Genomic DNA, 21,620 nt, shown 5'->3' with positions numbered 1-21,620 from the left:
CGTGTGGTGATTTCTAGCGAGCGAAAGAAACGGCAAGCCACAATTCTGGACTTTTTTTTAGGTCCTAAGCGCACTCTGTGGAAATAAATTGTCTATAGTTGAAGCTGCACTTTTTTTCATTCATTTTCGAAGCTTTCCTCACTGTTGCGTTTTCCCGGCTGTTACGTTTTTTTTCCCCGGTCCGGTGAAAAACGTATGAACGGGGTTCCACTGTAGTACTGAATTATTACCTTACTATTTAACATTTTACTCAAATAAAATTTCATTGTAAGTTCTTTTATGTATGTGAATGAATGTACTCTTCATTGTCAGAAATAAGGGCGAACAAGTTGTTTTAATTTCATTTGGAGTAGAATGGTACAGTCAACTCTCAGTTGTACGAACGTCGGTTTATCGAATATTTCAGAATAACGAACTTTTGAAAAATCCCCGGCAGTTTTCTTATAGATTCTATGCAAAAATGTTTCACTTAAACGAATTTCGGAACAGTCAATATTTCAGTTTAACGAACTCGCTCAGAGGACCAAGGCTTATTTTTACGATCAGAACCGATGCCCGCCCTCATCCAACCGCCGCTCCAGCGGCAATGTAACGTCGCTGGCGCTACAGCGCCCCTGGGGCAAAGCGGTGGCGTGGAAAACCAACGGAGACAAGACATGGCCTCCGAGATCATCTGCACAAGACGAGCAAACATGTAATCTCAGAGGCCATGAACAAAGTAACATTGCTGGCGCTTACAAAGCCGCCAGAGCAAAGCGACTATCTGTCACACCATAAACCACGTAGTGTGTGTTTCTATGTGTATGGTTGTCGTCTCCTTTTGAAGAAGAGGCGAAGAAGACGAAGAAGAGGCAGCTGCCGAGCCAGTTTCAAGCCCTATAACTCTAGCTGAGGTTGTAGGGTACATTGGAAAGTTGAGAGACTTTGTGTCTTAACAGCAAGCTGTGCCAGAAGAAGTGTACAAAAACATTGACTCTTTGGACAGTTTTGCTACTTCCTGTGCTTTAAAAGTACAAGTGCAGAAGAAGGTTACAGATTTTTTTTCTAAGTGATAAAGGCAGCATTATAACTGTTATGAACCTTGTACTTGTTGATATGTACAAATTCCATTTCACACATTTCTAACACTATAGATGCCATGTCTTTTCCTCCATGAATTGCACTTCAAACTTTTGACTATGTATGCCATGCCTTATGTTGGTCTAGTGACTATTCAGTTTAGTGACCTTTCAGTTAAGTGAACTATGTATTTCCTTCGGTCCCTTGAAGTTCACTCAAGTGAGAGTTCACTGTATTGGGGATTTGGTGATTTTATGGTCTGTGTTTTCAGAAATGGGTTGCTGAAGTAATCATCTGGTTGAAGTAAATGTGTAGCGCTGTACTTGTTGTGCAAGTGACGACCTCAAGTGTAGCAGTTGGATTACAGCTATGTGACATGTGCACATGTTTTTTTGCTTTTTGTGCACGCGTTGGTCGTTGTCCGATTGCTCCATTGGGCGCTGTTCAGAAATGTTGTTTGTTTGTTTGTTTCTTTGTGTCTAGGCTGGCTCAGACTTTTGCCTGGACCCTGAACCATTCCTTCAGAAGCAGTCCAGTGGAATGGTGGACAATGGTAGGCATTGCACTGCAGTTCCCCATTGCTGCAGAGATGTTCGTACGACTGAATGTCTAGCACACCTTTTCACATAGCCTTGACCAAGGTATTTAATAGGAATCTTCACTAGAAGTTTACAAGTAAACAATTTCTTAGTAGATTTATCCATGCTTGTCCTCTGCTTTCATTCAGAAAGAGAGGCGGGCTTGAGAGGAGCCTAACAAGATCTTCAGAGGTTGGCGAGGCCAAGCGCTTTTCTGCAGGTGATTTGGGTGAGAGATGATGAAGAGGCAAAAAAAAAAAAAAGAAAGAAGGGTGCGACAGCTGTGAACAGGCACATTTTTCAGGAGAGTACTGCTTTCTGCTATCTCAGCAATATCTTCTACATGAATAAAGGGGCCTGCTGTTTTGTGTGGAAAGAGCTGTGATGCTGACATAAGGGGGGGGTATTCTGCAAGAGTCCACCTAGTGGACTCTCCATTTCGGCTGCTGCTGATTGGGTGCAGCTGTGCTGGAGAGGAGAAGACAACAGGCCCCAGCCAATCAGCAGCAGCAGAAATGGACAGTCCACTAGGTGGACTCTTGCAGAATACATCCCCAGTGCGAAGTTGCAGTGTATACGCTTGGTTCCATATCCAAGATTTGATTACTGCTTCCTATCTTTGATAGCTACCCTACCATTGCATTTGGAGGAACTCCCCCAGTCAGTTTCTCCTAAATTTTGGAACCTCCTGCTGTAAGCATAGATCGCTAAGCGTAGATAACTACACCATGATAGTTAAAATAAGCCCAACAGTGCCTTGTGCGAGGTGTATGAACATCTGCGGTCTACAAGCCACACATTTCACCTGCAACGAGATCTGCTGGCCAGTTCTTTAAAATTGCGTACTTGCACACCAAGCAATGTTTTGCCTTGAAATGGCTTTGATTGCAGGTCAGCTGCTTGCCTTTCTGCTGTCCTGTTGATTGTAGCTGTGCTGTGAGGCATCAATTAAATATTTTTTCTCAAGCTTATTTTTTTCTCTCTTGTTCCAGCTGTGCTCAACTACTACCTTCACTGCAGGGATGACTCCTCCAGTCCATTTGTAGAGGTGAGGGTTTTGTGGCGGGAGTTGTAAGGCGAGAGACTGCCAGGCAGCAGGCCATCTTGTTGGCCCCAGGGTGGATAAGTTTTGTTACGGAAGTGGACGTGTTGGCTGCAAAGTGTGTAGTATCCATAAAGATAGTGTTGCATCTCATACATACTTCTTTGTGCAGGAAAATAAACCAGTCTGTCCTTGTTATTGCAGTACCAATTTACAGCAATATTTATGCACTAGGATAGCAATATTTACGCATATGTATGCTACCGTATGAAATGCATTTAAGGGCCACACTATTTTTTTCCAGGTTCAAGGGTCAATTTCCAGGGTGCAGCTCATACGTGATCTGTAAAAAAAAATGTTTCTTTTGTTCTTTTTCAAGTGGAAACAATGTGCCAACTAGCAAGTGAAAGATGTTTATTGCTAGCTTCTATCATCTACTCTCCATAGTCACTCGTCAATTCCTCTGACTTCAAGCTGGTGCTGTGCTTCGGTGTAAGCTCATCCCAGAAGAAGTTGCATTCGGCACCGTCCAATTGTTTAAAATTTTAGTTACCGTGAAAGTTCGAGATACAATGTCTGCGGACACAGAATTCCACGCAGACAGGATCCAGTCAAGCACAGTCACGAGCTGTGCCCTTTTTAGCCGCCTGCTCGGGGTCTGCTCGTGGCAGCCAGTTGCCATACAATCTGAATAATGCCTTCGGAATTCAGCCTTGAACGGCCGGTCTATGCTGACGTCCAGTTGTTGCAGCATGCCTGCGAGGCCACCCAGAATAACGACCATGACTGTGGCCTTGGCACAGCTGTTCCGTAAACCGTCAAGTGACTGCGGAAGCTGTCCAAGACGGTGGGCGACTGTTTGGCCAACATAGCACCTGGGCGGTTGTTGGTAAAACAGTCGACGGCACACGGGTGCACGCATGTTGAAGGCTATTTGCAGGTAGACGATGAAAAGTGTGAGCGCGGCCCTTACGTGAATTTTCTTTTTTCAAATATTTTCTCCTAGAAAACAGAGTGTAGCCCATACATGCACATGGCCCTTATGGGCGTTTATACATTACATGTTTATCTGTGCTGTGTACGTGAGGTAGATGTTATACTATAAAGTTGCTGAAACCTGGTCTTATGTTATAGATTGAATTATTCGAAAAATTTGTACAATTGCAATGCACAAGCAACAGTTGTGAAGTATTTCATTCACAGCATACGCCTTTTATCCTAAATCTTCTCAGACATTTAAAAAGTGCAAAACAACATTAGCGCGAAACAGTCTGAAAGTGATGTAATCTCACTGGCGCCGCATGGCATGTCAAAACTTATAAGCATGCCAGAAATTTTGCCGCAACAGCACATAACTAGCATACTGGCCAAAGAGGATGAGCGCTACATTAAACCTTGCTATTGCTGTCACTGCTTCACCCTTTCGGCGAAACTGCCCTCCCCCTTCTTTTTTTCTAAGAGATGAGCCATCGCCACATCTAAAGAGTTACTTTCCGAATTTTCTTTCATATCGTCTCAGGCTTACTATAGTAATAAAGTGTCTATTCATCATTCTCACTCAAATTAACTCTTTCACTCGCTTGTGTTGTGTCAGTACGACTTCATCATTTGTGCATAAGCTGAATGTCTGCCCCCCTCCGCTTCCAGATGCTTTTTAGTTTGACTCACGTGCTTGTTCTCGTACGACCCGCCGTGGTTGCTCAGTGGCTATGGTGTTGGGCTGCTGAGCATGAGGTCGCGGGATAGAATCTTGGCCACGGTGGCCGCATTTCGATGGGGGCGAAATGCGAAAACACCCATGTGCTTAGATTTAGGTGCATGTTAACGAACCCCAGGTGGTCGAAGTTTCCGGTGTCCTCCACTACGGCATGCCTCATAATCAGAAGGTAGTTTTGGCACGTAAAACGCCACAATTTAATTTTTTTGTTCTCGTACAGCCACTCAGAGAGGCACGGGCAGCTGTCGATGGCGTGCAGACTCTCCTGGCACCAATGACACAAGTGGCAGACCGCTACTTCCCCCGCAAGGAGGTGGGTGTGCCTACACGTGTGCATACATGTACAGTCCTCCACACTAAGCGCGCTGAACCAGTGCGCTGCAATGTAAAGAAACTGAGGCCTTCGCATTGCTTGCTTGTTTGGGTGACAATGCATGCGAGCAGCAGAAGCCACAAGAATGCCCGGGCACTGCAATATGCAGCCTGGCACCTTGGACCTAGGGGCTGTTGCGTTATTACTCTTTCGTTGGCTTGCGGAAGAGTGCTTGAGCACTCCAGACAGATGTGTGGATGTCTTGCACTATATCGGCATAAATTCGAACACAATTGAGCAGAACATAGTTGAAATGTGTCCTTGTGTTTCTAGATTCACCTGCATTTGTAATGGTGACTTGATTTCGAGTTTCAAAACGTGCATTTGGAACTGCACCATGCTTAGAAACTGGCTAGAGAGTGTACTTGCACGTCACACTCCTATGTAATTATGTGTAACAGGTGTTCTGATCAGTTTTACTCTTATTGGTTGCCTATACTCGCAGAATACCTGAAACTCATTAGGTGCCGTGAGTAAAGTAAACAAGAATAAACAGTCAGTTACAATGACTACCATATCTATTGATGGGCTTAATTCAGTTTATGCTGATAAGACGTGCTCTGCGGAACGAATACATTGTTTTGAAGGGGAGGTCGTTTCTCGCAGTGAAGCTCTGTCTGAGGTTCAATAGTAGAGTGGTTCCTGTTCGAAAGAATGGAGTTTAAGGAAGGATAGGGGATGTATTGCGCTTGTAACTGCCTCTCTAGTGCAAGGAGCCCTTGACAGCACCATACAAGTAGGAACGAGAAGCAGACTGAGGTGCAGGTCGATGACCCCGTGTCGGTACTGCTACTTGCCAGGCCTTTTATTAACAGAGGTTGTACAATGCTGTCACCATATTTTTGTAAATATATAACTCGCCCCTACCTATAACCCACAAAACCAGTTTGAAAGAGAGAAAAGGCATTTGTGTATATTTAAATAGTGCAAATAAACTGTACACATCTGCATTTCAAATTTCGATGAAGCTGGCCTGGCACAGTTGTTGACACAATGCAAAACCTTTGAAACAAAGAAAATTGCTTGTATGTAATTAAGTCATCACCGCTCTCACTGTTTGTCTCTCATTCATGGAGAGTAAAAGTTGCCTCTAGGTGCAGCTTCACAACAATGCACAGCGCATTGCCACGTAGCGACGCCCTAAGGCAAACTTGCGTTGTATTTATTTCAGTGGGTTATATGCGCAAAGATACACAATGCTGAACCTGCTAGCCACACATGCTCAGCATAAGAATATCATAAACAGATCACGTAAGGCAGCGCACATTCCTCAATTACTTGTGAAATCTCGTTTTGAAGTATACTGCATGTTCATCTAACTTCATCTATGTGAGCCCCTTGGCTCTTAATTAATAATTTATACTAGAATCGCTTAGCCAGAGCCCGACTGCATCTTTCAGATGCTGAGTTACAAGAACCCTGTGTTTGTTGTGGTTGCACCAAAAATTGATTGCAAAGGACTGTAGGCCTACTGTGGTCTGCGTTATGAGTCTTACTTCATGAAACTAGCAGGCGCATCGGACAAAAACTTGCTGTCATGCTGCGTGAATACCACATGCCTCTCCGTGGGCCACATCACGGTGTTTGGTTATCAGGAGGATTGTTACTAAAGGCTTCAGGGAACATGTTGCCAGATGGCGAGTATTAAACATCATAAGGGCCACTTGGTTGGGAGTGGTATTCTATTCTTGATCGATCACTTTGGGGAGTTATTGGTTTCAGTGGATGCAGATTTGGCAAAGCTGAATCTGCGAGGCAGATTGCCCATCACTCCGGTGAAGCGTCGTGCCAGTTGTTACATCATGCAGTAATGAAAGTATCTACAAAAGTGATTGACAGAAAATGCGGCTGCAGTATGCAATGGCTTTGCAAGGCATGTGTTTGAGACTCCTGGCGTGGAGTGCAGCAGGGGCTGCTATTACAAAAAAGCTGTTAGTCCCGGTTGGTTGTGTCCATTTCCTTTTTTTTCGTGGACTTAGACCATCCTGGAAAATTAACGAAAAAAAAAAGGAATTTGCACACCTGCTGCTTTGAATCGGGATCTTTTGTACCTATACAGTGGTTATGGTAAAGCCAGTGCTATTGCCAGAAGGAAGCGAAGTCTCCGGCTGAACTCGCAGAATTTGGAAATAATGGTGTCATTCTGCTTTTGGGAGTGCGGCCTAGTCAGGTGGCTGGAGCATCATAAAACATGTGACTCGCTGTGGTAGCTTAGCGACTGTGGCGTTTCACTGCTAAGCACGAGGTCATGGGATCAAATCCTGGCCGCGGCGGCCACATTTTGATGGGAGCAAAGTGCAAAAACATCTGTGACCCGTGCATTTGAGGGCCCCGGGTGGTCAAAACTAATCTGGATGTCCCTCACTATGGCGTGCCTCATAATCAGGTAGTGGTTTCGGCACGTAAAAAACTCAGAATTTCAATTTTTTATAAGACACATGATTCAGCCAAACCTGACGCTACATCCAACCTGATCTGCAGCGAACTGGTAGTAATGGTCGAAAAATTACAAGCTGACATAGTAGCCAGGCAAGCTATAAACCATCACTTCCTTCCTTTGCGCCTCAACCTCCTTTGTCAATAAACTGCCGTGGAATTCTCATAACTACGGTCAGGGGGAAACCTGGAAGAATCTTGGGAGGATTTGACGATTCTGTTCTTGTGTAGACACGTCGTCACTTGTTGCCGCCAGGTGCACTCACTGCTGGGTCAGCTGGGCCAGGAACTCAACGGCAGCCAGAACGCGCTTGGGATGCTCGGCCTTCTGCTTGACTGCCGCCCGCTCAACCGCGAATACCGGCGTGCCATGGATGCCACCTGCACCGGCCTTCTGTGAGTGTTGTGAGCTCGCCTCTTCTGTTGTTTTCCTTCCTTCTGTTTAGTGCCTAAATAATCAGTGCGACTATAGGCAGCGGGGCGTGAAAAGTTATATGGAGACAGCATAGATGAGTGGCAGGCCCCGAGTTTTCCTTGTGAACATTGAAAACCAGGTTTTTCCAAACCAGGCGAATGCTGCCAATTCGTGTGTTGCTATCAAAAGTGATAAAAACACAAGGCATGCATGCGTGCCTGTTTTATAGAGGGGGCTGTCCACAAAAGTTGGCCCTTCGTCATGGGCGGCATGATAGGCAGCTCTGCTGCCCGGTGTCCTTATAAAAGTACTGCCTTTGCTCAAATGAGGCGCGAGTGCTTTTTCTTGTCTGCAGGGAGGGCACAGCCTTCATGCTGGCTTCTGCCTTCGGGGGCGGACTGCTGTTCACGGTGCTTATCTGGGTGGCCTCTCACACCTGGATTCACATTCGACAGAGGTGAGCGCTGCATAGCCGCGAAGTGCGAACGACAGCAGTGACAAGTTTAAGGCTTCACCGATGTATATAGTGTCAAGCACAATGTCAAGCACTGGAATGGTCGTGCGGGATGGTTTAGAATATGCGAGTCGGTGTCATCCGCATTCAGTTTTCCGCACCGTTTATATTCTGCCTGCATCTAACAGTGCATGGCGTGTGAGAGGTGCGCAAAAAGATCAGTGAAGGTGGGCAGGTCTGCAGAAGATGTATGGAAAGAGAACAGAGACTCGTAGATAACTAAAAAGAAGGGAAGTGCAAAAAAAAAAAAAGAAAGAAAGAATGTATGCAGTGCAAGGTTCACTTGGTTATTTAAGAATTTATGTTAAAGTCATATGTCAAGCATGTGTGTTCACGCAGTGTTTGTTAATAGCCACAAAAAACAAGTCGATACTTCGATGTTTTGAAAAGAATCTATCTGAAGTTCCCTTTGTTCGGAGCTTTGTTTACTAAGCAACAAGCAAAAGTATCCCGGGGTACCAGGATGAGCTTGTTTTTGTGACTTACGATATTCAGCCTCTTCTCGATTGTGTTTTCTTTTTCCCTCTAATTTGTTTGAAAGGTTCTAATTTCATCCCTTACTACTACCCCATTAGTATTCCTTTAAATGCCACTTTCGGTGTTTCTCCCTTGCCTGCTTTTCTCATTGTGTAAAACTTCAATTCTTAATTTTCTTGCTGTTATCCCACCATGGCACATTTCCTTGCCTCCTGAAACCTTGCTGTCGTTGTCTAGCAAAGCATTGTTATTTCTGCCTGTTTCACAAAGCTGTTGAAGGCAGTTACCATTTAAATACAGGCAGCGCGGTGTACGTCACTGTTTAATTTGTGAAGCAACCACATGCCTTTTGTTTCTAGAAATGTTATCAATTGGTCGTCATCTTGTAAAATGAGCCCACATTAAAGCAAAAGATGGTGCCTTACCTTCAGCACGGTTTACGCTTAGTTCACTCCTTTGTATTATTTATAAGCGGGAGCTTGTGAAGCCGCAGGGAGCCCGAAACTTGGCCTGAAGTCTTAATCCTTTCTGGTCCTGTGATCCCTGCAGGAATCGTAATGCTTTGTGAGGAATGCCCAACGTGAGAAAGGAACAAGAGCCGAAACCAACCTGAGGAATCTGAGTGCTGGCAACTCAAATCAGATAATTTATGAAGACCTAGTGCTGCAGATTCTCTCTGAAATTTAGAAAAAGTCCAAAAATTACCTTATGCCGAGATTAGGTGTTCGAACTACATGTTTGAAGCCAGCCACCTAAAGCACATAGAAACCTTAGGCATGGCAAGGAAACAAAGTTTGAATGATTCGTACCCATTCATATATGCACTTGCGATTGAAATTTAGAATATTGAAGCTCCACAAGCTCCCCGCAGCACACCGAATTTGGGGCAGACAGTTGCTGCACGTATTGAAAGAACTGCTTCAGGAGTTCCATTCCTGTTTTTCTCATTCTCACGTCAGTCAGTAGCACGAAATATTAGTTTCTTACTTCGAAAAGAACATTTGGACCAGAAAGGGCTAAATTTTTCACCAATGATTTCTTGGCTGGGGTTTCCGAGGGTTGGAAGCGACGCGTGCGCGCCTGTGTCTGTGTGTTTGTGTGGGTGCCCCAGTGCGGGACCGGCTGATGTGCAGGCGGCCGCGAGATACCGTGGACGAGGAGGACCCTTTCCTGCCCCCCTCCGCGGTGGGTGCGCCTCGACGCAGCCGCGACACGTACGCGACCCACCTTCCCGTGCCCTCTATCTCTTTCTCACTCCCTCCATCGCCATTCCCAGGCACTCGCTGCTCTCACCACGCTCTTGTGTTTTTGTGTGTGTCCTGTTCTTGAAAACCTGTCATCACGCTCGGTGACCCCCCACACCCTGCTTGCCTGCCTGCCTGACTGTCTCTGTCTTGGGCGCACCCCGGTCAAAATAACGCTGACGGGAAGTGGTCTGACTCGCTCACGCTAGCTGCGGCACTAACACGTGTACTACTGCCTTTGCGGGGAGTATAGTCCCCTCCCCCCCCCCCTCCCCCCTAGTCTGTAGTGTCTGCTACGGAAGTTTACGGAACACGGAGACCACGAAGGAATAAAACTTTCCTGCAGCAAACGTATGTGAATTCTGGAACCAGGAAGTGCAGCCTGCATTCCTGCACAAATACTGAATTGTTCCTCTTGTGGTTTTCTGAGCTGTGCGAAAGCTTCTTTCTAAGGGTACAGTGTTCCAACAACTTTTACGACTGAGCATATCTGGAATCACTCATGGATGCAGGTGCCAGAGATTCGTATTTGTCTGTGATAGTGTAAGGAACTGGGTGAATGGAAATTTGTTCGTAGTATTACATGTATGATTAAAAAAAAAAACAAATGTGGATGAGAAGTAGCACCAACGTGAATATCAAGCACAACGTCGCAGGATCAAATTCCAGCCGTGGCAGCCACATTTCAGTTGAGGCAAAATGCAAAAAAACGTCTATGCGTAATGCAGTGGGTGCACAGTAAAGATTCCCAGATGGTCGAAAATTAATTCAGAGGCCTCACTGTGGCATACCTTGTAACCAGATGGTGGTTTTGCATGCGAGACCTGAGAATTTAATTTGAACTGTTAATGTTTGTCTGTCTCATGGTGTAATTACCCAACTGAAGCACATGCTTTTGAGAAATTTAGCCTATCCTCTGGCTGTAGTGAGTAAGTTGACCACTGATTTGCTTTTCCCTGTGCAGTTAAGCCTAACTTCGTCCTAGTTACTAGCTGCAATGCTTCTGGGAGTTTGAATTTTTCAATGCGGCCTTCTTTTACTTGTCAAAGAATCAGGAAAGATGTCTGTTGGCTTAGACTGTGCGCTTACTGTCTTGTACAGTTAGCCCATACAATACAGGCTGCTTTAAACATGTTGGCAAAAGCTGCATTAAGATAACTAATGTGAACTCATAGTGGATGAATGTTATTCATTGCTGATGTCATGAGGGGCTGCACTGTGCTTTTGAATTTTTCTTTATGTTAGTTCAGTTCTGTGTGAGTGAAGCTTAGAATTGAGTTGGCATAATGAAGTTACTACAGGAATGGAAGTACCTTGTGTGTTTAGAATTATAGCTGATGGGGAATGGAGAAGGGTATTGGATCTGTCAATACTACATAGGAAAGAAAGGGAACAAAATAATTGGTGAATTCCTGCAGACAGTGCATTCCTTGCATGCCTGTGACCACAAGTGATTCCAGATATGATGTCAATGTTTTGTTTCAGTGTTGTGTTCTGATTTCATTTTAGTTTCTTGTGTTTGTTTAGCAGCAGAGCTTGGTTTGGTTGGCTGACTTCTAACACTAACGCTCATTGCACTGGTGTTGGTAATACAAAGTTACTCACTGTGTAACACCTGCATATCTTTTTTGCTGGGTTGTGCTGTGTCATCTGTGATGCCTATAATCACAAAAATACAGGAGCTTATGCATCTGTTCTGCTTGAATGCTGTATAACAAGGGTTAGACATTGCTTTTATCTTGTGAATTGGTTTGCCTTCTTGAGCTTGCGCAACGCCAATGACATCTTTGTAAATTGAGCAGTGATGAGAGTACTAAATGTGGCCTTGTCGTTTGCAAATACAAGTAACTGTTGTGTAGAAGATATTGTGCTCACACTACTCCAGCTAAAGATGCAGTGGTTGTGTTCAACTTATGCAAGTGAAGACTTATTTTCTGTATGCTCCTAAAGAAAGAAATAAGTTGGAACTGGGGCACAGATGTTTAGTTTACTTGGGCAGCTCTCCAGACCTTTGATACTGTACAGTAAGAGCTTGTTAGTTTGACCCTCATTGATCCCAAAAAGAGGGGATAACTCAGACTGGTCTGGTCCTGGCAAACGTATGCACTGTTGTGTGGTATCAGGCACTCACGAACTTGGGACATGTTTGATTGCACGTCAGTTAGTTTGGACAAGCCTCAAAGGCAAGTAAGCGGCGAAGTCATTATGATAAGAAAGTGAGTACAGATATCGTTGTGATAAGCAAGTGAGCGCAGATATCATTTATGGTAATAGCAGAGAATAAGGCAGAACTGGTGCTTACGTGAAAGCGACATTACCTTACTACTAAGTTCTTTGTACCACATTACCACCATGCAGCCAGTGTATTCATTCATGAACTAACTTCCAATCCAGTCCAGCCAAGTATGTGATACCCATTCTAAGGCTCTGTATGTCGCGAATGTGTAAAGAACAATGGCAGTTAATTTTGACCATGACTTGCGTGAAGTGCCACTCATCATTCTTGTGCTCTAATACTCCATTAAGTTCTCGCAGATTAAATTAAACGGAACCTTGCAATTACATGCCGTTAAGGTGGGAGTTGAACGCAATTTTAGTCATCCTGTGAGCATAAAATGAAAAGGCAGCACAGCACCCTTGAGACTTATTTCTCAAAGTCAGCCGCAGAAAAGCATGCTCTGTTTTTTGTTCTGTCCCAGAGGGCTATCTTGTGAAACTTTGTCGCACAAATTTTGCTTACGTGGCGCAGCTGTCAGGTCCGCGCACTCTTGTGGCTATCTGTTGGTGCGTTGGCGGCCTTTCGAAGGCCTTTTTTTTTTCTTCCTCTGTCTGTTCCCTCCCTGTTGCCTCTCGTGGCACACCCCGTAGGAATGGACGTACCGCAAGCCGTGAAGAGCAAGCATTTCTGCAAGCCAGGTACACACCGCCCCCAACGGTAAGCAGCACCAGGATTGAACTTCTCTCGTAGTGTCATAGATTCAGCTTATCCGTTTCAACAGATTCTTTAGCTCAGTGCTTACATCTAGCTTATCCTTGGTTATATATTTGCTTTAAACTCCCCCGACTCCCCAGAGTGTAGCATTATGTGCGGCACATGAAAGTGTTCTGCATTTAGACTGGCCTTGATATAGACCCTGTTCCTCATACGCTAGTGTGCTTCGCCATGCTGTGCATTTGCCCACCTAATGACAACACCATTCATTGTTCAAGTGAATAGCGAACTGTAGAACCGCCTTTCGTACATCTATGCCAGTACGCTGCTAGCAGTATGTGAACGGTTTTTTTGCTATCAGTGATGCCCACGAAAAATTGTTTGGCAGCTGTTAGAACCCAAATAGTGTCACTGGTAGTCGTGGTCACATGTTAGCCTTTAATATTAGGCCTATTCATATGCATATTCATGCATATGCATATTCAAAGCATATATGCATATGCATATGCAAAGGCATAATATGCATGTTCATGCATATTATGCATATTGATGCATATTAGGCCTTTTCAGCTAAACAGATTGCTTTGAAGGCAGCTGGCAGTCTTCTAGATGTACCTGGCAGATGTGGCAGGCAGCCCTTTTATAATGTAGAAGACATAGTCGCATTTAATTCCTTGCCCAGAAAGTGCATGCGCTAACCCATAACTGTGTGGCAAAGGCCTCTCTCTTCACTAATGGAACCTAACACATCCTGGCTGTTTGTGAAAGCCCAAATCCCTGTGACAAGTTTTTCTTATTCACTGTGACTTCTTCATTGAGACATTGTGTGTTGCTGTTAACAATGCAACTCGCACATACAGGTGTGGCCAGAACAATGCGTAGCCCAGGAACATTCGCCAACTTACGAGCACCAGCTCAGAATTCCCGAGTGCAATCTTTGTCAAAAGAAACACAGCCATTGCACGCAGTGAATTTCTTGCTCTTGCTTTGGGCAGAGCGTGCAAGCCACATAGGTAGTGAGTCGACAACAAGGTGCACCTGAGCGTGACAAGAGCATCTGGCAGCATCCCCTAAACAGGAGTGGTGTTCTTGTTAGCTGTCACTAGGCTGTCACTAACACAAGGATTGAAGGGAAGATAGGGGCAGATGCAGAATGTTTGGGCACATTACTAGATGGTGCCAGTCATATCTAGCTAGTGTCAATGTGCAATGCACCAGCTCGACTCAACCGGTGTTCTTGCACTTGGTATTGTCCTGGCTGCACCTGTAAGTTAGCTTCAGCTAGGAATCAATGTCACGCTGTTCTGGTACTGCCATCGCTACTGAAAAAAAAATTCCTACGCATTCTTGCAATTCCGCATGTTTTGTGTATTAGTCATACGGAACTGTGGAATTGACACGGTGCCTGTATCATTCCAACTTTAACAATACGGAGACCGTGAATTGTGAGATGCGTACAGAAACTTTTCAGTAGTGATCCACAACTGCTCGCAACCATTTTTGGTATGCCAGAAAGTGCATCTTGTGCCTTGTGATGTAGTCCTTCCTGCACGTCTCGTTTCTTTTGGAGATGCATGCTTGACGTAGTTGCAGCCTTGGGTTTTGCTGCTGGATCGGTCCCCATAATGATGGATTGGGGTTACTTATTGCCCCCTATGACTTGCATATTTGAAATGCCTTGGAGTGTTGTAACCTGCATGGTGTCGCGACTGCATCTTAGTGTGTCATGGTTGCCATTGGTTATCGCAGTAGGTTGCTTTAATTATGAACTAGTGCACAAAGTGGGGAAGTGGAATAGCAACAATTTTGTTGTGTCTATTGGTTGCTTTGGAATCTAAGCTTGTGAAAGAGTATGTAAGTGATGAGATGAAATGTATATCAAGCAATTTAACATGTGTGCGCATCTTCTTCAAATACTGCACCTCACTTTCTTTCTAAAATTGAAACACTGAACAAAATTTTATGTTCACGCTGTAGCTGAATTGCATTGTAAAAGCATAGCAGCGTTTTATATTCACACCTTGGCCTGTTAGTTTCAGGTATGAATTAAAGTGCCATTGTGGCCATAACTAGACTATTCTAGAGCGATGAAAAACTTGTGATGTGCGTATGCCATTATAACACTTCTATCTTGCCGGCCTTAGTAGCCATTTGTTGGGAGTGTCTTTCACCTTTAATTTCTCATTTTTTGAAGCCTGCCGTGTACTTATACACTCTGATAGTTAAGGAAGGAGCCTATAAAACTAAGCAGGGACAATGTGTGCAGTCAGAAACGAATAACGGAAGTTGAAAGCCAGTGACAGTTTTTCACCATACTCAGTCAGGAGCCGGCATTGCTAGTTGGAACATGACGCACTGGATTGCAGTACGACACTTCATGGTAACCGCATGATGTTTGAGCTGTTTGAACTGTTGTCATTAGGGCTGCTTTAAAATTCTACAGCCTTAAGTCCCCTGAGTGCAACATCACCATTTCTTGCTGCATTAGGAAATCCATGTGTTGTGTAGCACATTCTCACCTGCGAAACTGTCTTTGCAGCAGCAGGAATTTTCTATGACTGGAACAACGTGTGCAGTGCTGCCCCAATATTTGCACTTTGGTCTTTGTTACTATAAAGTCAACAGCAAGAAAAATTTTAAAAGATCAAGAAGCCAAAGAAGGACTGCATGAGTGATGGTTAAAAAAAAAAAAAACCTCGTAATTGTTTTTTCATAAAGAACCTAAGCACAGCTGTTCAAGTAAGATTTAGGGAAATGCACTGTTGGTGGAACACAGTGATAGGGCTCGGGTGTTTGAAGTGCCGTTGCACTACAATGCTAGCTTGTTGAATTTGTTTAACAGCTCCTCAACTTTGCAGTAAGGTTTCACTGTCCCCAAACTACCCTCTTATGCCACTTTTGCTTATTCGATCATCAACTTGCATAACTTGCCAAGAACGGGATGGGAAAATCTTAAGACATGCTTGATGAAAGAAATAGCTCAGCCTCAGTATCACTTGGTGTAACTTGAGGAATCTAGTAAGTGAAAATAAGTTGATGCTGCCCTTATGCCTTTTCAGGCATTTCCTAGTAGCTAAAAAGGAAAAGAACTTGCACAGTCCTTACGAATTGCATGGTTCATGTTATCTTGTTGGACAGACTTTATTGGAAAACATAAACCATAATGTAATAGCCGAGGAACCATGCATTACACTTAACTTACTGTGGCCAAAGTTATTAGCAGTTAATTGTGTAGCTTAGTAAAGCACACAACATGGGTGTGCAAGAAGCATTTGTTCCATTATAATAATAGTCGTACCACCAACTGCATCCACAAAGTGTTCAACTGATTCCACCAGGTTCTACCACGCAGCAGCTATGTTTCTAATGTGTCTGATGGCGTTGGCATATGTACAGTTCTGGCTTTGGCTCTGAATGTGCAAAATTTAGTGTTCATGTCCTTCTTCCCTGTAAATTGTAATTTGGGCTTCCAGTGAGCATCAAAAGCAAATGGAAATGGCAGATCTTCTGTTACCTCGTTTGCTCCTGTAGTAACTGCACATGTGCTTAAAATTAGAAGTTCAGTTATTATGACGGCAAAGTTGCACTCGGTGGAGTTGGCATGTACAAGATAAAGCAGCCTCTGTGACGGTCAGTCCACTAGAGCCTGTCACCCGTCCCTCTCCTCCCGCGTTCCTCAAATGTTTGACCAGGCCAGCATGCGGCCCGTGGCCTCGGACTCGGGGGAACCGTTGTTGGCGTCCAGGGGTGGCAACACACGCCGGGGCGTCACGCCGGAGCGAGCCCTGTCGTTCTCTTTTGTTTCCTTTGCGTGAGTGTCTCGACTCCCCGCATGATTTTTCTTTTTTGCGTTTTCCTTTTTTTCTCTCTCCCCCACATCCCATTTCCCCCCCCCCTCATCCCGGCCATATTTTGGTGGGCATCTCGCCCTGGTCCTACTCCTCCGGGCTGGGCAGTACCACCAGGCGTTGCAGTCTCGGCGAGCGTACCCGACGTGAAAAACCTTGTTGCTGTTTCAGCACCACGACGGCGACCTGACGTGCGCCACAAAGTTCTGAGAGGGGGAGAAACAGAGACTTGTGACTCCAGCAATGAGAAGACGTTGAAAACCCACCTTCTTTCCCTCATTCTTGTACCTTCTCCATCATTTGACTGCACATCCGCACAAGTGTGTTGACCTCACCCGACCAGAGATTCCCTTTTTTTTTCATCATCCAACATGCTACAGAGAACCTTAGTAGAGCTTCTCCATCTTCCTGCTTTTTTTTTTTGTGACCCCTGTACCCGTCTGGTCATGTGCCGGTTGCTTTCTCATCTGCTTTCCCACGCTGGAACACGAGTGCATCTGCTGGGGATTCGGCGGCAAGAGCAGCTTGGTGTCGTTCAGAAGTTACTGCAAAATGCTTTTGTTGAAGAATATGTTTGAAGATGCATTGCAGCGAGCCCTGAACTGCTGCTTCGCTAAGAAGAAGTGCTGCTTTCAGCCTGTCTGCAGTGTTTTTGAATACACGGCAAGGTATATTGAGTTTAGAAGGCATCTGGATGTAGTGTACCATCCCAAGCAGTGATCTTTCTTTAAATTAACCAATTGATAGGGCTTGAGGAAGTTTCTTCGAATATTTGATGGTGACTGCTGGTTCTCATTATGGAGTGTTTGCATGGTCAGATTCAAGGTGCCACGTATCTGCCAAAGTTCTTTGTAAGTTAGCAAGTCGTGGGTGTGACTTGAGACGCAAGATGAAAGGACAGATCAAAGGTAGCATGAGTAGACAAAGACAGTGGGGCAACACCGTGAACCCCTCCCTTGCAAACATTCTTGCAAAGATGCCAAATGAATTTCAAAGACTTGACTCAAGAGACAGTCAGTACAAAGTCCTCTGCCGATGTTTAATTGACTTCACTGAGCCTGTTGAATTCGCCAAAGCTCGGCACAAACAGTGACGCCGCAACAAAGGAAGTGTACTCAAGTATGTAGTTTGCTTACGTGCGAGTTACACGACCCACCGCGGCCGATTCCTGCCAGAATGGCTTGCACAAGGGGCAAGTGTTTCTGCTGGCAGTCTGCGCGGAATCAACGGAAGAGTTGTGGACGACTGTTCAAGCCACTCAACACTGGCTAGACGATGAGAGCAAGCTGCGGAGTGATGTTGCAACCAGCATAGTGCAATCCCGAGTTATCTTTGCTGCTTCTGCAATGCAAGCCAGCGGTGCCACGGCGCACCGTCAGACTGCTTCAGAGTACCATCACCTCCTTCACCGAAAGCTGCGCACAAGTGTTGTCACGGAATGTCAGACAGCTTGGAGATGGAGTGCACACAATTTCTGCATGGAGTTGCGTGAAAGGCGTGCCCTGGCATGTTCGTCACTGTCTTTATGAAAAGCTGCACAGAAAAGGCTTCGGAAAGTTGGTCAGGTGGGGTAGGGGTGGTGCAGGAGGGTCATGACAATGTCTCGACCCTGGCACCGTAGTCAGTTGCAGATTCTCTCATGCTGGATTCGTGGGGAAGTTTCACGGTGCCCTAGATCACCTCGTGGAATTACGATGGTCGGTTGCATGGAGAAAATGCTGCAAAGGGTTGGTCATGCCACTTGGTGTTGTGCAACTTGTGATGCAACCTGATGCGGTTGTGCAACTTGATGCGGTGATCATCTCCCTTGGTGCCCCTCTTTGCCTGCAGCCCCAAACATTCCTCGACCCATAGCAGGCCGGTGGTGTTCCTCATTTCTCTTTTTCCCCTCAAGGAGCCCAGCTAGTCAGCAGAAACCCTGGGGTTGTAAACGACTCTTTTCGGGCACCCATCGTCCTTCACCCGAAAAGTGCCAGTCGGCGTCGTATGCCGGTTGTGACTGCCACCGTGACGTCACCGCACGCATTTGTTTGTTTGTACGCATTGCTTTTGCCTTTTTTTTCTCTCGTTGCCGAGAATCTCGCGCTCCGACATGCGGGCGCGTGCATCCACCAATGCTCAACTTGTGTACAGCTCTGCCACCTAGGCGCGGATCTCTTTGTGGGAGGCTTTCTTTTTATTGCATATATGGATAGCCTAGATAGACATGCTTAAGCTTTCACAGTCACAAAGTTTATGTTTTGTGTACACTTGCTCGGGTCAGAAATCACTGGATGGATCAACATGAAAAAAGATTACGGATGTGCGCAAGGCGTGTTGTGAAATGTTAGTTTCCACAGTACTGTCTTGTGCTCCTTAGTAATGCTTTGCAAAGTGCATTACTTTAGCAGAAAACAATGCTAGCGCAAGTTTAGCGCACTCGTTACCATACATTTGGCTCCTTGAACATTGGACCAAAAGCAAATGATTTAGTCGTCTGTGCTGGAAATGCTTTATCAAAAGAATGCTTTAAAAGAGAAAGTAAGGTCTGGCTCTCCAGTTCAGAATTATTGAAATTCTCAGCTATCTCGTTTTGTTGCGTATTATCCCTGCTATTATTCAAGCTTGTGAATTGTATTTGTGGAGTGAATGACTGTATTGTCGGTGTAGCTGTGCATTCGGACTACGCAAGCATTTTAACTTGATTAGGTTTGAAGTCGGGCATTGCCTGCTTTACTCGTTAAAGGGTGATGCCCATCTTTTGCACACTAAGAGTGCAGACACAGATGCGTCCTAGTACGAAGCAACCAAGATAAAAAAAAAAAAAAATTTGTCGTCTTGACAATCGATTCTCACATTGAGCAACATCCCGATTGCTGTGGACCAAATCATTATATACACGCACATACACCCCAGCACAACTTCTTTCACATTCCTGCGATTGACGCATGAATGCCTACCACTTTTTATCAGTGTAAGGCGCTGTTTTAAAGAATATTTTTTGACTGTGATTTCATGATGTAACGCGTCGGCAAGAAACCATCTGGACCAACTGCTTTAGTCATTCCAGGTGTTTTGTTTTCTCGTGTGCAGGGAATCATTGCATTCCAGTATTTTGTGTGGTCGCACCGCATTTATGAAGCACGCATCTGAAATGTGTGTAAATAGGTTGCGTTTCTTTCATTTCAAGCCTCCCTAGAGAGATCCGTGAGCTGCTGTGCCCATATTTCACATTCTCGGGCATGTCCCGGGTTTGTCGTCATTGCTGTACGTAGTACGTGTCGTTAAGTGTGCGCTGCGCCGTTTTTGGCGAAGTGCAACTGACGCATCTCTTTTTGTTGTCTGTGTGTGCAATGTGTGTACATCACAAAAGAGAGAAGAAAAAAAAAAGCTTTGTTAATACTTTTCTTTCTTTTCGCTGAAAGACTGCAGAAGCAAATCCATAGCTATCGAAAACCAAAGATGTATTGTTCTCGAAGCTTCTGGGTCTTCTCAGCCAGCCATGCATTTGGATTCTTAGAGTGCCCTGGAACCAACATGTCTGCTGCCAATGCCGTGTTCATTTTTTAGCCGCGAACGATTTTGGCAAAACGCGGAAATCTGTGAAGCACTGCGTTAACTTGCTGGGAGGCGGCTGTGTGCTAGCCGTGCACGAAATGGCTGCGAGTGTCGGGCTTTGAACTCAAGCAGCAGTTCTGGCTGTACATACGTTTCTAGCCGTCACGTCACGCTTTCGGCGAAATTTTACCTCCACATTCAGTCGACAATGGCAGGAACTGTATTGCAAAGAGATCAGGTGCCTATGCATCACTCTGCCTCAAACGCATGGAAGAGAAGAAGAAAAAATATGTAATCAACGCGTAGCTTGGCATTTCATGCCGACGTGTTGGCTTCAGGTGCTTTGAAGATAGCGATAGAATCAGCGCTGTAGCCATTTTCCCGCCAGTTCCCGTTTTGTCAGTATCACCATTGACGAAAACGAAAACCTTGTCATCCTCTGCTTGTTAGCACAATGGGTTCTGCTTGGCTACCTCTGTGTAACGACTTTTTCTTTCTTAATTTCCTTTTTCTTTTTTTCTGTGTGTGACTGACTGCCCACAAGGCTTTGCTTCACTGGCAGAATGCTTAAGGCTTGTCTGTGTAACTATTTAAGGGAAAGCTTTCCAGAAATGATATTGCGGTCTTAAAGCTATTGATTGCAATCGCTGTAAAAGTGTACAGTTTGTGCTTTTTTTTTTAACCACTGTGTTCTTGTTTACAAATATTAAGTATGTTATGGTCTCTAAGCTTTGAAGAAGCTGTGCTCTTATTACTGAAAAGACTTCAGCTATTTTTGTTGCTGCATTTGAGTTTTAAAGCTTATAGGAATTTTCTTATGAGAACTAAGTTTTGATGTTGTGCTTATTAAGTAGGCAAAGCATTAATTACCATACATGGGACACGTGCAACCATGGCGACAAAAAAATTGTTTTGTAACAGATTGGATGTTTGTTACAAACTCTGCTTACTCACCACAGTTGCATTTTTGCTTGACTTGTTCAAGCAGATCAGTGTTTTATTTTTGGGAATTGGCATCAATGGCAGTTGTAGGTAGATGCTTACATTACTCCTCTATCAACTTGAGTTTGGCTGTTACCTGTAATTTTTTTTTTCTTTTTTACAAGTGAACCCATGACATAGGTGTTATGCTTCGTATGTTCATGCCAATGCTGAAAATTGCTGCCAACTGAACTGTGAACCGATGCTGATGTCGTCGACAGTAGAACCTTTTCATTCTTTTTCTCTAAGGCCACGAAGACATTTTTCTTTATTGGCCAGCCGAACAAAACCATTTTCAACGACCTGTGACGAGCATGAGCTCGGCGCCAAGAAGAAAACAATTTCCTACCGTTGGTACACCTAGCAGTTTTGTCAAAATGTAGCCAGAAATAAAATGAAAAAAAAAATGGTTCTTAAGCCCCACATGTTGCTGTTTGTGTCTTCAGGCCGCTGGGTGCACGGCGGCA

At 44.8% G+C, this 21,620-nt stretch overlaps 1 protein-coding gene across 9 annotated transcripts in view; it reads left to right on the top strand.

Annotated features, from left to right (window-relative positions):
- LOC142589833 (protein tweety-like) overlaps positions 1-21,576 on the top strand; it is a 37,949-nt gene extending 16,373 nt beyond the window's left edge. Inside the window, exons 8-16 of one of the 9 annotated variants that reach the window (XM_075701435.1) lie at positions 1,543-1,612; positions 2,630-2,685; positions 4,617-4,709; positions 7,462-7,601; positions 7,976-8,077; positions 9,745-9,825; positions 12,724-12,790; positions 16,480-16,598; positions 16,807-21,576. In XM_075701435.1, the coding sequence (XP_075557550.1) occupies positions 1,543-1,612; positions 2,630-2,685; positions 4,617-4,709; positions 7,462-7,601; positions 7,976-8,077; positions 9,745-9,825; positions 12,724-12,790; positions 16,480-16,598; positions 16,807-16,825 (747 nt within the window). In that variant the 3' untranslated portion in view covers positions 16,826-21,576. Of the gene's footprint in view, positions 1-1,542; positions 1,613-2,629; positions 2,686-4,616; positions 4,710-7,461; positions 7,602-7,975; positions 8,078-9,744; positions 9,826-12,723; positions 12,791-16,479; positions 16,599-16,743 lie in introns of those variants that run through there. The other 8 variants (XM_075701436.1, XM_075701438.1, XM_075701442.1 and 5 more) reach the window with 8 other exon arrangements.
- Positions 21,577-21,620: the final 44 nt, after the last annotated feature.

The sequence above is a fragment of the Dermacentor variabilis genome, chromosome 8, assembly GCF_050947875.1.
Source record: "Dermacentor variabilis isolate Ectoservices chromosome 8, ASM5094787v1, whole genome shotgun sequence".
NCBI classification, from domain to species: Eukaryota; Metazoa; Arthropoda; class Arachnida; order Ixodida; family Ixodidae; genus Dermacentor; species Dermacentor variabilis.
The sequence above is the reverse complement of the archived record's forward strand: the minus strand, read 5'-3'. Positions and strand labels throughout refer to the sequence as shown.